The sequence below is a fragment of the Chamaea fasciata genome, unplaced genomic scaffold, assembly GCF_029207755.1.
Source record: "Chamaea fasciata isolate MVZ Bird 193981 ecotype frontalis unplaced genomic scaffold, bChaFas1.0.hap1 SCAF_1, whole genome shotgun sequence".
Lineage (NCBI taxonomy): Eukaryota > Metazoa > Chordata > Aves > Passeriformes > Sylviidae > Chamaea > Chamaea fasciata.
Window position 1 is genome coordinate 21,591,855 of NW_027094086.1, and position 12,868 is coordinate 21,604,722.

General features: G+C 38.9%; 1 protein-coding gene across 2 annotated transcripts in view; it reads left to right on the plus strand.

The window, feature by feature from the left end:
- Nucleotides 1-12,868, plus strand: part of RNF19A (ring finger protein 19A, RBR E3 ubiquitin protein ligase) — a 57,469-nt gene that overhangs the window by 34,781 nt on the left and 9,820 nt on the right. For both annotated transcript variants that reach the window (XM_066177902.1, XM_066177907.1), the window contains exons 3-6: nucleotides 1,579-2,329; nucleotides 7,801-8,009; nucleotides 9,928-10,072; nucleotides 10,637-10,799. In XM_066177902.1, the coding sequence (XP_066033999.1) occupies nucleotides 1,713-2,329; nucleotides 7,801-8,009; nucleotides 9,928-10,072; nucleotides 10,637-10,799 (1,134 nt within the window). In that variant the 5' untranslated portion in view covers nucleotides 1,579-1,712. The remainder of the gene's footprint in view (nucleotides 1-1,578; nucleotides 2,330-7,800; nucleotides 8,010-9,927; nucleotides 10,073-10,636; nucleotides 10,800-12,868) is intronic.

Sequence of the window (12,868 nt, forward strand, 5' to 3'; positions counted from 1 at the left end):
TGCTGCCGTACTGGGTGGTAGTCTAAACGGAGGGAGTAGCGTTGCCTTGGCAACCTGCTAGTGCATTCTTAACGGCTGCCTACGGTGGTCTGAGGAGGGTCCAGCAGTGGATCCGCTGCATGCGTTGCCCTGGCAAGAGGACAGCCTGTGGGCTATTTCTGTGTTTCCTCTTTGGAGAGGGATTCCTGTTTCCGCTGCTGGTCGGCTGTCCCTTGAAACTTCCTTAGTCTTGACTCAAGCAGCTCAGTGACCCTGTTCCGGAGACTACAGCACGCGTTTGGATTTGTGCCGGTCTCTAATGGGTGCGTAGACTGCTTAGCTCTTATAAACAGAGGCGTTAATCTCTACATTCCTTTGTTTCTACCTTTGGACTTAGGTTTAGTATCCAGTTTCTGATGTTATCTTTTGGTAAGGCCATAGAAACCCATTCACACCTTTCTGGGGGGGGGGGGGTGTCAGTTGGGAAACAATGGGGAAAGAAAGGATTCTGGCAGTACTTTTGCATGCAGATTTGCAACACTGGTGTCACGTAAGAAATGCCTGCTCATTCTTCTGTTACAGATGCAGCTCACCCAAAGTTTAAAAAAAAAATCCTCTTGTACAGTCAAGCTTCCAAGAGGTGGGGGTAGTTGCATGTTTGGGGAGAACTTAGTGGTTTTGGTTGGAGATGATCTGCCGCTTTTCCTGCTGTCAGAGGAAAATAGGAAGAGTTCTTCCTTTCTCCTCACTGTGCAGTCAGTTAAGCAGCAGAGAACAGAAGGAAATCCTTGGTGTCATCTTGTACATAGGTAATAACTGAAGCTTGGTATGTGGTGGGAATCTGGTTTGGGGGCTTTTTTTTTTTTTCTTACAGAAATATATCTGATAAAAAATTCAAATGTTGTCGCCTTAACTGTAGTTTTTGCCGTGCCCTTCAAGTTCTATATAATCAAGCAGTGTTGGCTGTCACTCACTCTGTGGCTCTGCTCCCTGATAGATTCAGATGCCTTATGCTATAAATATGCATACTTCTCTGAGAACCCTCAGATTTTGAGAATATCTTGAGTTGTTTAGCCACAGTGATTTAATTTCTGCTGTCAGTCTAAATGGTTCAAAAAACACTGAGAAATCTTTTTTAATTACCTGTTTTGGATTTGCACTAGACCTTATCCCATGTGCAGAAAATATAAGGTAGAGAACACAGAAAAGTTTCCAATGCTATAGGCCTGTTGCTAAGCTTTATAGAAAAACTTGCGTATTTACTTAGTTGTCACCTTGAGTTTTGGTAGTTTCTACACATGCATAGACACATGCACACACCCACTTCCCTTGGGGAGCAGGGGAGTACAGATGCCCTTCTCTGCACTGATTAAGTGTAACAAAGATAGTCCATGACCAGAAGGAAATTTCAGGCTTGTTAAGATAAGAAGGCTGTAAAGCCTAGAAAAAGCTGACAGAAAGCGGTATTGGGTCAGATGGTGAGGAAAAGATGGTAGCAGTAGGAATTACAGGTCACCAGAGTGCTGTGACCTTTCAGAACCAATAGTGAAAGCTGTGATTCTAATCCTGCCTTTTTTTCCATCTCTTCTCCTAATACAGGGAATTCTTCTGAAGAATTTGCTGGAAGCAGATACATGTGAATTTTCTGCATGAAGATTCTCAAACTGGATTACATAATAATATGCCTGTATGCTCTGCCTCTCTTCGATCCTTAAAAATGATTAGGATTGTATATGAAATTTAACCCCTTTCTGATGAGTGACCTAGACATGAGTTTACATCGGCAAATGGGCTCTGATCGCGACCTCCAGTCTTCGGCTTCCTCTGTGAGTTTGCCGTCCGTTAAAAAGGCACCAAAGAAAAGAAGAATCTCATTGGGCTCACTTTTTCGGAGGAAAAAAGACACGAAACGCAAGTCTAGGGATTTAAATGGAGGTGTTGATGGAATTGCAAGTATTGAAAGTATTCATTCAGAAATGTGTACAGACAAGAACTCTATTTTCTCCACGTGTACCTCTTCTGATAACGGAACAACCTCGAGCAGCAAACCAAGTGGAGACTTCATGGAATGCCCCTTGTGCCTTTTGCGGCACTCCAAGGACAGGTTCCCAGAGATAATGACCTGTCACCATAGATCTTGTGTGGATTGCTTGCGTCAGTATCTCCGGATAGAAATCTCTGAGAGCAGAGTTAATATTAGCTGCCCGGAATGCTCAGAACGGTTTAATCCACATGATATTCGTTTGATACTAAATGATGACATCTTGATGGAAAAATACGAAGAGTTTATGCTTAGGCGATGGCTGGTTGCAGATCCTGATTGTAGATGGTGCCCAGCTCCAGATTGTGGGTATGTATTTCTCCTGTGTTTGCAAAAAAGTGGCAGTGTCGATACAGAATTTTCATAGCATTATGACTTTTGAAGAGTTACTTGCTTTACTTACGGTGTTGTTACAATTTTATGGGTATATAGCAGGCAGAATTCTCTTCAATTAAAAAAAGACAAGAAATCAAAACAAATGAAAATGAAAAGAGTAAGAACCATCCCAAGCTACAACCACCTTCCAAAATAAAATGCTTTCTCGAGTAGGTTTTTCTTTTTTTTTCCTGCACTGAGGGAATTTCAGCAACGTCAAGCAACTTTTATTGGTAGATGCCTCCCATTCATTTACAGCAAGCAAAAGAAATTTAGATGTTGTACTGCCAAGGCAATGGTACAAAGTTCAGACTAAAAAAAATGGAAAATTTGGTGACTGTAATTTAACTTATTAAAGGCCAGTGGGTAATTTGGCTTTTTAACTGTGGAAAATGATTTAAGCTTTTCTTTGAGTTAAAAGGCTTCTCCTGTTTCATATATCTTCCATCTTGTGGCTGGTTGAGACAGCACTTGTTGCTTGTCAGCAGGATTCTGATGCAGGATAATCAGCTTGTTCCTGCTTATTATCTGGGAAACAATGTTTTAATACTTTAAACAGTTCTGAAATCACGTTGAATTCTAAGTAGTCTGAATACTACAGAGCAGCAGCTCATGCTTTTGTGCTGCTGGTGTCTCATGCCATTCTTCAGTGAGCTGCTTTTTTAGAGATTGTTTGTGTTATCATACCGCTAAAGATGATAGGCATGACTGCAATCCAGATGTGCAGTGCACACTAAAAGCTCCGAGGCTGACAGCTCTGTTTCAAAGCCTCACAGATGAGCAATAAGTAGAATGAAGAACAGGAAAAATTTTGCAGGAGAACAAACAAGATAGGACTGACTGTTAGGTAGATTAAATACTGTAATATTAATAACCAGGTGCTTAATGTTTAGGACTTACTTAAAATGCAATTTTGCTTTCATACTCTGAAAGAAACAGGATTTGCTGATGCAAGTCAAAAGCAGAGACTGAAAAGGTGATAGTTTCATATCTGGTCCAAAGTGGATGGCATCGCTGTGGCAATAGTTCGAGGACAGACGGAAAAATAACTTGAGGGATGTTTTGGCTGCATGAGCCTGTAACAAAGTCATTAGGACAAAGCCAGTAGAGTTTACTCTTAATATTTTGATACTGCAAAAGAAAACAACCACTAGAAGGTATTATTTGATAGGCACAAGTATGCTTTGCCCTGAGATTTTGTGTTACAAACTGTTATTATTCAAGCCCAGGAGAAGCGTTTACGGCCTGTTTAAACTATTCTCTATTAAACCATGTTTCAGTGGTTCAGGTATTTTTTTAGTACTTAATTAAGTAGACTCAGGCAGGTTTATTTAACTTGTTTTGGTTGTACTGCGTGGGCAACCTTATGTTGTACTTCAGAGACCACAGTTTTTCCTAATATACTTAAAGTGGCAGGGAAATGCTTCACAGTGATAGATGAATTCTGCTTTTAATGCACATATAGTGCCTTCTCACTAAATTATCATTACTAGTTTAAGGTGGAATAAAGTTGGCTGCTTGGGTACTTCTCAGATGGATCAATGTTTCTGGTTGTCATCCTAAACAAACGAGCTCCTACAGTCATGTTTTGTCTTTTTCCCAGCCTTCTCCTGATAGTTTTGAAACCTTCAGAACCCCTATATATGTTGGGCAGCAGGGACTGAGCATTCAGCAAAAGTTAATCTAAGTAGTTTAGGGGAAAGGGTATACTGCTTGAACAATAGACAATAGTGCCTCCAGCAGGAGTAATACCTGTGTATGAATCCTCCAGTTAAAAATTCAGATTTGGCTTTCAGGCTGCCACCACAGCACTGTCTGACAAGTCTGTATGTGCCCAACTGAGGGAAGGCACAGAGGGATGGTAGGAAGGAGAAGTGGAAGTGGTGTGGTAAGTAATAATGGGGATTTGATGTTGTGGTGGAGCTTAGCAGGAAGATGAAGGAAGGAACTGTACAGCTGTAAGGTTTAGGGAAGCAAACACGACTCAGACTTCCACAGAAGAGCCTTTGCTAACAAATGCTGTTCAGAGATGATGCATTACATACAGTACACACAAACTTCAGATCAGCAGGCATTTGCTTGAATAATTATGTGGCGCAACAGTAGGTGCAGTTTCTAATTGCTTCAGCAGCTAATCCAGTTGTACAATATGCAGTTAAAGCTGAGGGTGTTTTTCTTCTCCTGAACAGTTTTTGAAATGTGGTACTGACAGAATGCATTAGGGTTTATGACCTTGTAGCATGGATCAAATATTTCATGAAGGAGCTGGATGGAATGCATTTCTAAATTTGCAATTAACCCCAAAGTAGGAGAGGTGCAATAACTTCAGAGAGTAGCATAATTTCCTGAAGTTGACTATAAAATTAGAAACAACTACTGTAATAAATAGGAAATTGGTGTGAAATGGAGCATTTTGTTAGGAAAAAAATTACTGTGCAAATAGGTAAAAAATGGATGGTGCACTACAGTGCTTTAGCTCTTCTCAGCTTTGACCAAACATCCCATGTAGTATTGCTTCAGAGTTTGGGCATCACACTAAGTCAAAAATCTGGACCACATAAAGAGCAAGCAATTATAAAAACTTTGATCCCTGAAGTGAAAAAAATGGAGGGAAACTAGATCAGTCTGTTAAAACATTGCAGGCTTTTTTACATCATTGGTCTCCTGGGTTCTTAGGAAACAACAATTAATAGTTAAGAAGTAAATAATTCTTCTTCCTCTTCATTTCAACTCTGTTTGGATAAAAACAAGTCCTTGGGACAGCAAATCATGAACCAAACAGATCTTGAATCAAAGTTATGTACAGTACTGAGTGTATTGCTGTTACTTCTGTCCCAATGGGGAACTACTTGTCCTCCCAACAGGAGAGCTGCGGATCAGTTTGGAGGAGAACCTTTGCTGCAGCAGCTCTGCCCCTGGTGGGCTGTCTGGCAGCTGAGGAGTCTCCTGCACTACAGCAGCTCCGTGCCAGAATGGTCCATACCACTGACACCACAGACTTTCTGACCCTGGGCTGCTTCATCCACAGCTTTTGTTGCAAGCTCAAATGCATCCTCTTCATGGTTGTTACCTGAAACACTGTAAAAATCTGGACCAACTGTAACCTACCAGCAGTGGCTTGATAGGAGACACTGTCAAATAGGTGATCCTTCCCCGGGGGAAGGAGCACTGATAGGAGCCTTCTCCTAGACCAGTATCTTTGTATTCTGTTTTTCATCCCAGTTCTCAAGTGTAATTTTAACAAGCGTTACTGAATCAGTATTCCAAGTGTGTTCTGTCTTCTCTTCTGTTTGAATTATTTAATGGTTTTGCTCTGAGATTGTATTGCTGACATCATTAGAAGAGAGCAGTGATTCCTAAATTTTCATACCTTTATCAAGCAAAATGCAGATCATGCAAAAGAGTGCAGATTCTTTATCCATCTTTTCACTGTGCAGCCTTCAATTAATCACTCACTGCCTCTGGTTTTTGTTTCACTGGGTTTTACTTCCAGTTTGCTTGGTTGTCCCTTCTCTCAGCCTAAACAAGGATTTTAGTCTTTCACATCTCCTTTAAAAAGAATGCAAATGTCAAAATTAAACCTGTAATCCTGTACAGTTTGTACTGAGATTTATTCTGGTCTAAAAAGTTACTTTCTAAAGGTGTGCCAAATAGATCAGTCCAAATTAGGGAGTGCTTTCAGAGATGTGCCCGTGCTTCATTAGTGATAGGAAGGCAGCAGGATATAAATTGATACTTGATTCTGTGTCTTAGACCTGAGATTTTTTTGATCTAGCATTAGCAAGCCTTGAATGTATCCCTGTATGTTGGAGAAGTGTTTGGATCAGAGTCTCTTTGTGTACATGCAAAGCAATTATCTCTTCAGTTTGCAGTAAGTGGGGAAAATGAAGCTGATTAACTTGGCAGCAATATAGAAGAGTCTAGCAATTATTGAAATAAATCTCTTCTTGGAAAGCAAGAAATATTTGTAAACAGGCAAGCATGTGTTTCATTTGTAACTTTATCATCTGTAAGTTAGACGTTGAAAGTCCTATTTGTTTGCAAGATTTCCTAGGGAGGAATATCAAATATGCTGTTTTAAAACAACAATGAAAGGGATAGGATTTGCATTAACTTTGCAGAGTTTCAGATCTAGCTACTTAGATAAAAACAGCTAAATTTTAAGATAGGCTTGTGAGTGGAAACATTTTTAAAGTGTCATTGCTAGAAAAGAATATTTTGAGTTAATTTATGCAACTGTTATAAAATGGACAGGGGGTAAAAATAAACAGTCTTTTAAAATAAAATTCCCTTCATTTGAACAGACAGAAACTTAAGTCTTGTTGCATTTATAAATCTGTTGAAGTCTACTCAGGGACCCTGTTCATGTGAATAAAACCATATATCTGTTTTAAATGTTATACCAGTGGACTTAGTATTATATATTTAAAAGAAAGCTATTGCATAAAATCAGTGAGAAAAGCTACAATGGTATGAATTAATAAACATATATACGTATGTTTGTATTTACTGTTACTATGAACACAATTTTTATCATGTGAAGTTCAAAATGCAGGTCTAATGAAGAAACAGTTTTGTCACTTCAACTCATTGTATAGAACTGTTCATGTAGTGTCTGATTACAAAGTAGTGTAACACGGTTTTGTAAGCCTCAGCATTCTTGGAGGTTTTTTGCTCTGTAGTATTGTCAGAGTAAAGGTGGCATAGAGGCCCAAACTCTTACCAATTTTTGCATTTACGTTTGAAATGTCTTTTAAAAAAAGCCTTAATTATTGAGAAACCAAAATCCTATTTATAAAATACTTGATTTGCTGTTTTGACATTTTAAAATGCAAAGACTTAATTAACATCTTTAAAATAAAGAGTGGTATTCATGATAAAAGGCAACTAGTAAAATCCTAAACTGTCTTGCAGTGCCAAATCAGACGTCGTTACAGCTGTAGGTTACCCAGCAGGTCACTGAGCAGGGATCCTCCCTCAGACAGGGTCAGCCTAAGATGTGCCCAGAGTGACTGGGACACTTTCAAAACCATAACTTTTCCTAATTGCTTAAACACCCTTTTTAGGTTTATTGTCCCACTCTTCTAAACTGGTTTCTTGGTGACTGTAAACCTTAGAGTATTGCATTCAACTTTAAATACAGTATGTTTGAACAGTGCATGGAGTAAAGGTAAGTGAGTGTTGCAGTGATTATAGTGTTTCTCCACAGTCTTAATCTAATGCAATGACAATAGAGTTGTGGAAAGAGGTGTTGAGGAACTGGTGCTGGCCATCTCCTGAAGGAAGCAGTCAGCTCCTGATGTCCACTGCCTTTGTACCTGCTTCAGCTGCTCTGACAGCTTTGTTCTATACTTAGAGCTGGTTTTATTAACAAAATTCTCTCTTGCCCCTCTTTCCTGTTAAAGATACGCTGTGATCGCGTTTGGATGTGCCAGCTGCCCCAAGCTGACGTGTGGACGGGAGGGCTGTGGAACTGAGTTTTGCTACCACTGTAAGCAGATTTGGCATCCCAACCAGACCTGTGATGCTGCTCGCCAGGAGAGAGCTCAGAGTCTGCGCCTGAGAACAATTCGTTCTTCATCTATCAGTTACAGCCAGGAATCTGGAGCAGCAGGTATTTGTGATTAGGGTCCTGTGTCTGTAAAACATCTCTTCTGTACATTGCACAAGTAACCCTAGAGAAGGAAAGAATGGAATGGTGACAAGGTAGATAGACACTAGATGCTTTGTCTTTCAGAAACATAAAATAACAATTATAAATTCGAATTAAAATTTTGAATGTTACGCTTCAAAGTACTCTGTGACCAGACCTTCTGACTTAAGTCTTCAAAGCTTGTCATCCTTTAAAGTTCTTTTGTAGTTTAAAATTGTGAAATCAAACGAATTTGCCGCAAGGCATCCCATGTTTAGCATGTTGACTTTTTTAGTTGTGTCACTTAGTATACTTGTTTTCTCCACTGTAGGTGAAATTTCCCAGCTGTTAAAATTAAAACTGGTAACCACTGATTTTAGGTTTTCAAAAAGACTACTACTCTGATGACAGCTCTGATGTTTGACGTCTTTGTTAGCACTAATTTCTAGTTTTCTAGGAAATTCTCATCTGTCTTGTCTTGTCTACCAGAAGCCAAACAATTCCATCTCTTAAAGCTAAGCTTGTTTGTAACTCCCAAAAAAAGAGGATAAACTATTCAGAGTAGTGTTTAGTTTAGCACATCAGGATTCCAGTTTGCTGTTGATAAGAAGTGGCTCTGAATTACACCAAACTCTGATTTATTTGGCAACTTTTGTCTCTGCCTCAACAAGCGAGGTAGATATCTGGGGTAAAGAGACTTGCTTGCACCTTGTAGTTAGAGCTGTTTTTCTGCAATCCAGCCCCAGACTGAGAGTCTCTAATTTGTAGTTTGCTCTGTCTTATTTTAACAGTGCACCCCATCTTGCCCTAAAAATTGCCATCTTCATCTAGCTTTCAAATAAATTTGAAAATAAGCTAAAAAAATGAGCACACCAGCTCCTTTCCTTACCCTTTCAACTCCGCTCAGCCTGAAGAGCAGTAGCTCTGCCTTTCCTGTGCTGAAGAACTTGCCCTGTTTATTTTCTGCCCTGTCAGCTGTGCATGTGCTCCCATGTGGGAGTAGCTAATGAATCCTTTCAGCTTTCTCCTTGTGCACTGGGGTTGGTAGAGGTACTTTCTTCTGCTGGTTTTGCACCACTTTAGGTATTCTTTCTATCAAGCATGAGCTCTCCTTTCCCTTTGTCCTACCCGCAGCACTGAGGCAGTAAACTCAGAGTTAGTAAACTCAGTTCTGCGCTAGGAGCTGCAAGGTATTTCTGCTGCTGTGAATAAATAGCTTACACTAAAGTGCAGGTGCTAAACAGGAGTGAAGATCACAGCTGTGGTGTTTGTGTATTTCACTGTTGCTCAATGAGCCCTTGTTCGACAGGGCTGGTCACTTTACCTCATTTTTCCACATATGACTGGGGAACACGGAGATTCTCCAGAGTTTTCTTCTGCTACACTGTATTTTTTAGGGAGTAAGCAAGCATAAAGTAGGGCTGTGAAAAGGACTCAAGAGGAGGTTGACAGTACCAAAGTACATTAATGTGAATGGGGAGATGGATTTAAGATACTTTAACAGAGTGGAGACTGAATGTTCAAGTATAAGATTCGTAACAGGATGAAATGTAAAAGAGGATTATATTTAAAGAGACCATATTATCTGTCCTGTGTTAGCATACATATTTAATGTCAGACTCTAATATATATTTCATTAGGCTTAGAAAATCCTTGAACAGAGTATGCATTAGCTGTTCAATTACTTCTATGTGGTCTAATACACTTTGTTTTCATTAGTTTTGCTCAATCCAAGGTTTGTAAAAACAAATTTGATACCAACTCATGGCAAAATGAAGATTTGTAAAGCAACCTTATTTCAGATAATGGTTCAATCAGTTTTCCCAAATGTATGTCTGCATTGTGATTATATTTGCTTGTCCGAGGAACTGATACGATTTTAATATTCATTTTTAAACAGCTGATGACATAAAGCCATGCCCACGCTGTGCTGCTTATATAATAAAAATGAATGATGGAAGCTGCAATCATATGACCTGTGCTGTCTGTGGCTGTGAATTCTGTTGGCTGTGTATGAAAGAGATCTCAGATTTACATTATTTAAGGTACATTTAAGAAAAAAAAATTCTATGTGGTTGGTAATTTGTTTTCTAAAGTATTTAGGAGATTCCCAAGTGCTGTAAGTCTGGTTTTCTTCCTCTTGGAGTAGAGAATCACAGTTGAAGTATTCATATCTGAGAATTAAGTCAGTTTTCAATATATGTATTTAAAATAGTACTTTATTATTTTTATTTTAAACTATTTTGTAAATTTTATGCATGCAACATGTTCTTTGTACAAATCAAGTATTTTGGATTAACACACCCTCTTTTTACTGATGTCTTAATACAGCTGTATTGTCTTTGTATTAGGCAATACAGAAGTTCTGATTGTACACGTTACTGTGAACCCAAGATTGGTGTGTAGCAATATGCAATATGCTTCTTGTTACATTGCAAAATATACTCTCAAGGCAAAAAAAAAAAATCTGAAGAAATAACTGGTGATGTGTTACACTTGTAACTTGAACCTAAGGACAATAATTATGTAACTGGAGAGATATTCAGTAGTGTATAGCTAAGTTGATTTATTTACAGTTTCTTTACAGCTTTCTTATTTCTCTCTATTAGCCCATCAGGTTGCACATTTTGGGGAAAGAAACCATGGAGCCGTAAGAAGAAAATCCTGTGGCAACTAGGGACACTTGTTGGAGCTCCTGTAGGAATTGCCTTAATAGCTGGCATTGCTATTCCTGCAATGATTATTGGAATTCCTGTATATGTGGGACGTAAGGTAAAAAGTGCTTCATTTCCCAACATGCTTTGGGTTTTACCTTCTGTTGTATGGCTTGGGTGATACTATGTTAAGTTGGGTATTTTAACTGGCCTCTAAAAAAAAGCCAAAACAAAATAACCAATCAATCTCCAAAAAACCAAGCCAACCAACCAATGTCTGCTTTATTTAAGGTTATTTGTGTCAGTTGTACAGGAATGAAAAGCAGTGTTTGAGAATCTGGATTCTCTTAAAACATGCAGAGCAAAACACTGTTGAACAATTTCCAATTTCTACATCCTGCCATGAAAACCCCTGCATGCTTTTCATTCAAAATTGCTCTGGTTTTAATCTCTGGTTCCCCTTCTGTCCCTTAGAATTAATCTTTAGAGCACAAGGAAGACGAAAAGATTTTTTTTTTTTTTCTTAGAAGCAGATAGTTACCAGAATTTTAGTATAAAATTATGCTAGTTCAGGTTTGTGCATGCACATATTTAAGCATTTATACTCAACAGCTTGTTAATTGCCTTGGGCCAGTCCACTAATGTCGAGCAGTGTTCAGTGCTAGTTAGCCTGTCTTCATTTTACTTCTTCTGGGAAGGAGCTGGAAACAATCATGTTAATCAGAAGGCAGTTGATATATTTCCTCTTAAAAAATATAATAGCTTTTACTATAAAGTAATCAACAAACTTTTATATGTAATTTAGGATATAGTAATAAGTTATCTAGATCTTTTGGAAATGGGCTTTTTGAAATGATGGCTTGGAAGATTTGTTTTTCTGCTTTTATCAGCATGGATTCTCACTGTGACTGGCACAGGCTCATAATTCTGCATTTCTTGGGGAGGGAAGGGGGAATGTGTTTGCTAGACAAAATGTTCAGGGGTGCAGCTTTTCCACTCTGTTTATTTAATCTTTTTCTTTCTAGCGAGTACACTGCTTTCTGCTACAGTTGGGTTTTGACCCTTTTATTCTGTTACGGCTTAGCCCCATACAGTCAGTGGAACCTTCTAAGTGAGGAGAGGAAGAAGGCAGCAGTTACCTGTTTCAAATTACATTTGCATGATTAGCGTTTCTGCTATTTTGGAACAGGACCCCATCACAGAGTTCCTTTCATGTATTAATGTCTCAAAGCATTCGTTTGTGAAGGCAGCCTCATGAGAATTTCTCTGGTATCCCAGTGCTTAGTGATCATTTCTCTGTGATCCCTGTCAAATATTTGCACATCAAAACATCTGTTGATGGAGATCCCACAAGCCCTTCAAGCTTGGTTTCCTTAGAAAAACTTACTGCATTTAACATTGGTATAGGAAGAGAATTTACATTGGATTCCAGCTGCCCTGTTCTTCAGCTGATGCAGAGAATCCTTGTGTTTTGCAATATGCCATTATATAATTAATGATACTTTAGGTCTATTCTTAACAAATCTAGCACTTCCAGCTTTTCTTGGCAAACTGTCAAGAAAACACTGGTTTAGGTTTCTGATTCTCCTTTTCTGAATTTCCTTGTAGTTGTTTGTGCCACCTTTTTGTCCAGTTTGAATACAACAGTGAAGCAGCAGCATTACTACTGCTGAATTAAATGAAAGGGTGATTCTGTGCCAGTAACTACCAGTTACCTCTTCTTCAACAACACGCTGTTTTCATTTTGTGTACTCTAAAACACAAACCCTTTCCCACGTACTGTTAATTCAGGCGATTGGCTTCTTCCTATGGGTAGTCTTGAACTCATTGCCATTCAGCTGCATCTGGTCATTTCAGACTATTTTTGAGCTTCTCACGACTGGAGTTAATTCTGGCATTCTTGCAGAATTATGCATTCATGCCAGATTGTATTGGCCTGAATTTCAACACACACATTCTTCTCCTCCTGTCTTCCACATTAATGAAAATGTTCACTACTCTTGGATCCAAGGCACATCTCTTGGAAGAAGTAGGAAGTGAAGAGTCTCAGTTTGGGTAGTTAGAAAAAATTACTATTCACATGTTTTCTGTAGTTTCACATGAAGCTTAGTCGTTTTCTCTCATCCTTTTTTTCAGTCTGGACCATTATAACTGCTTGTGTGTCATACAAGAATGTAAGAATTCAAT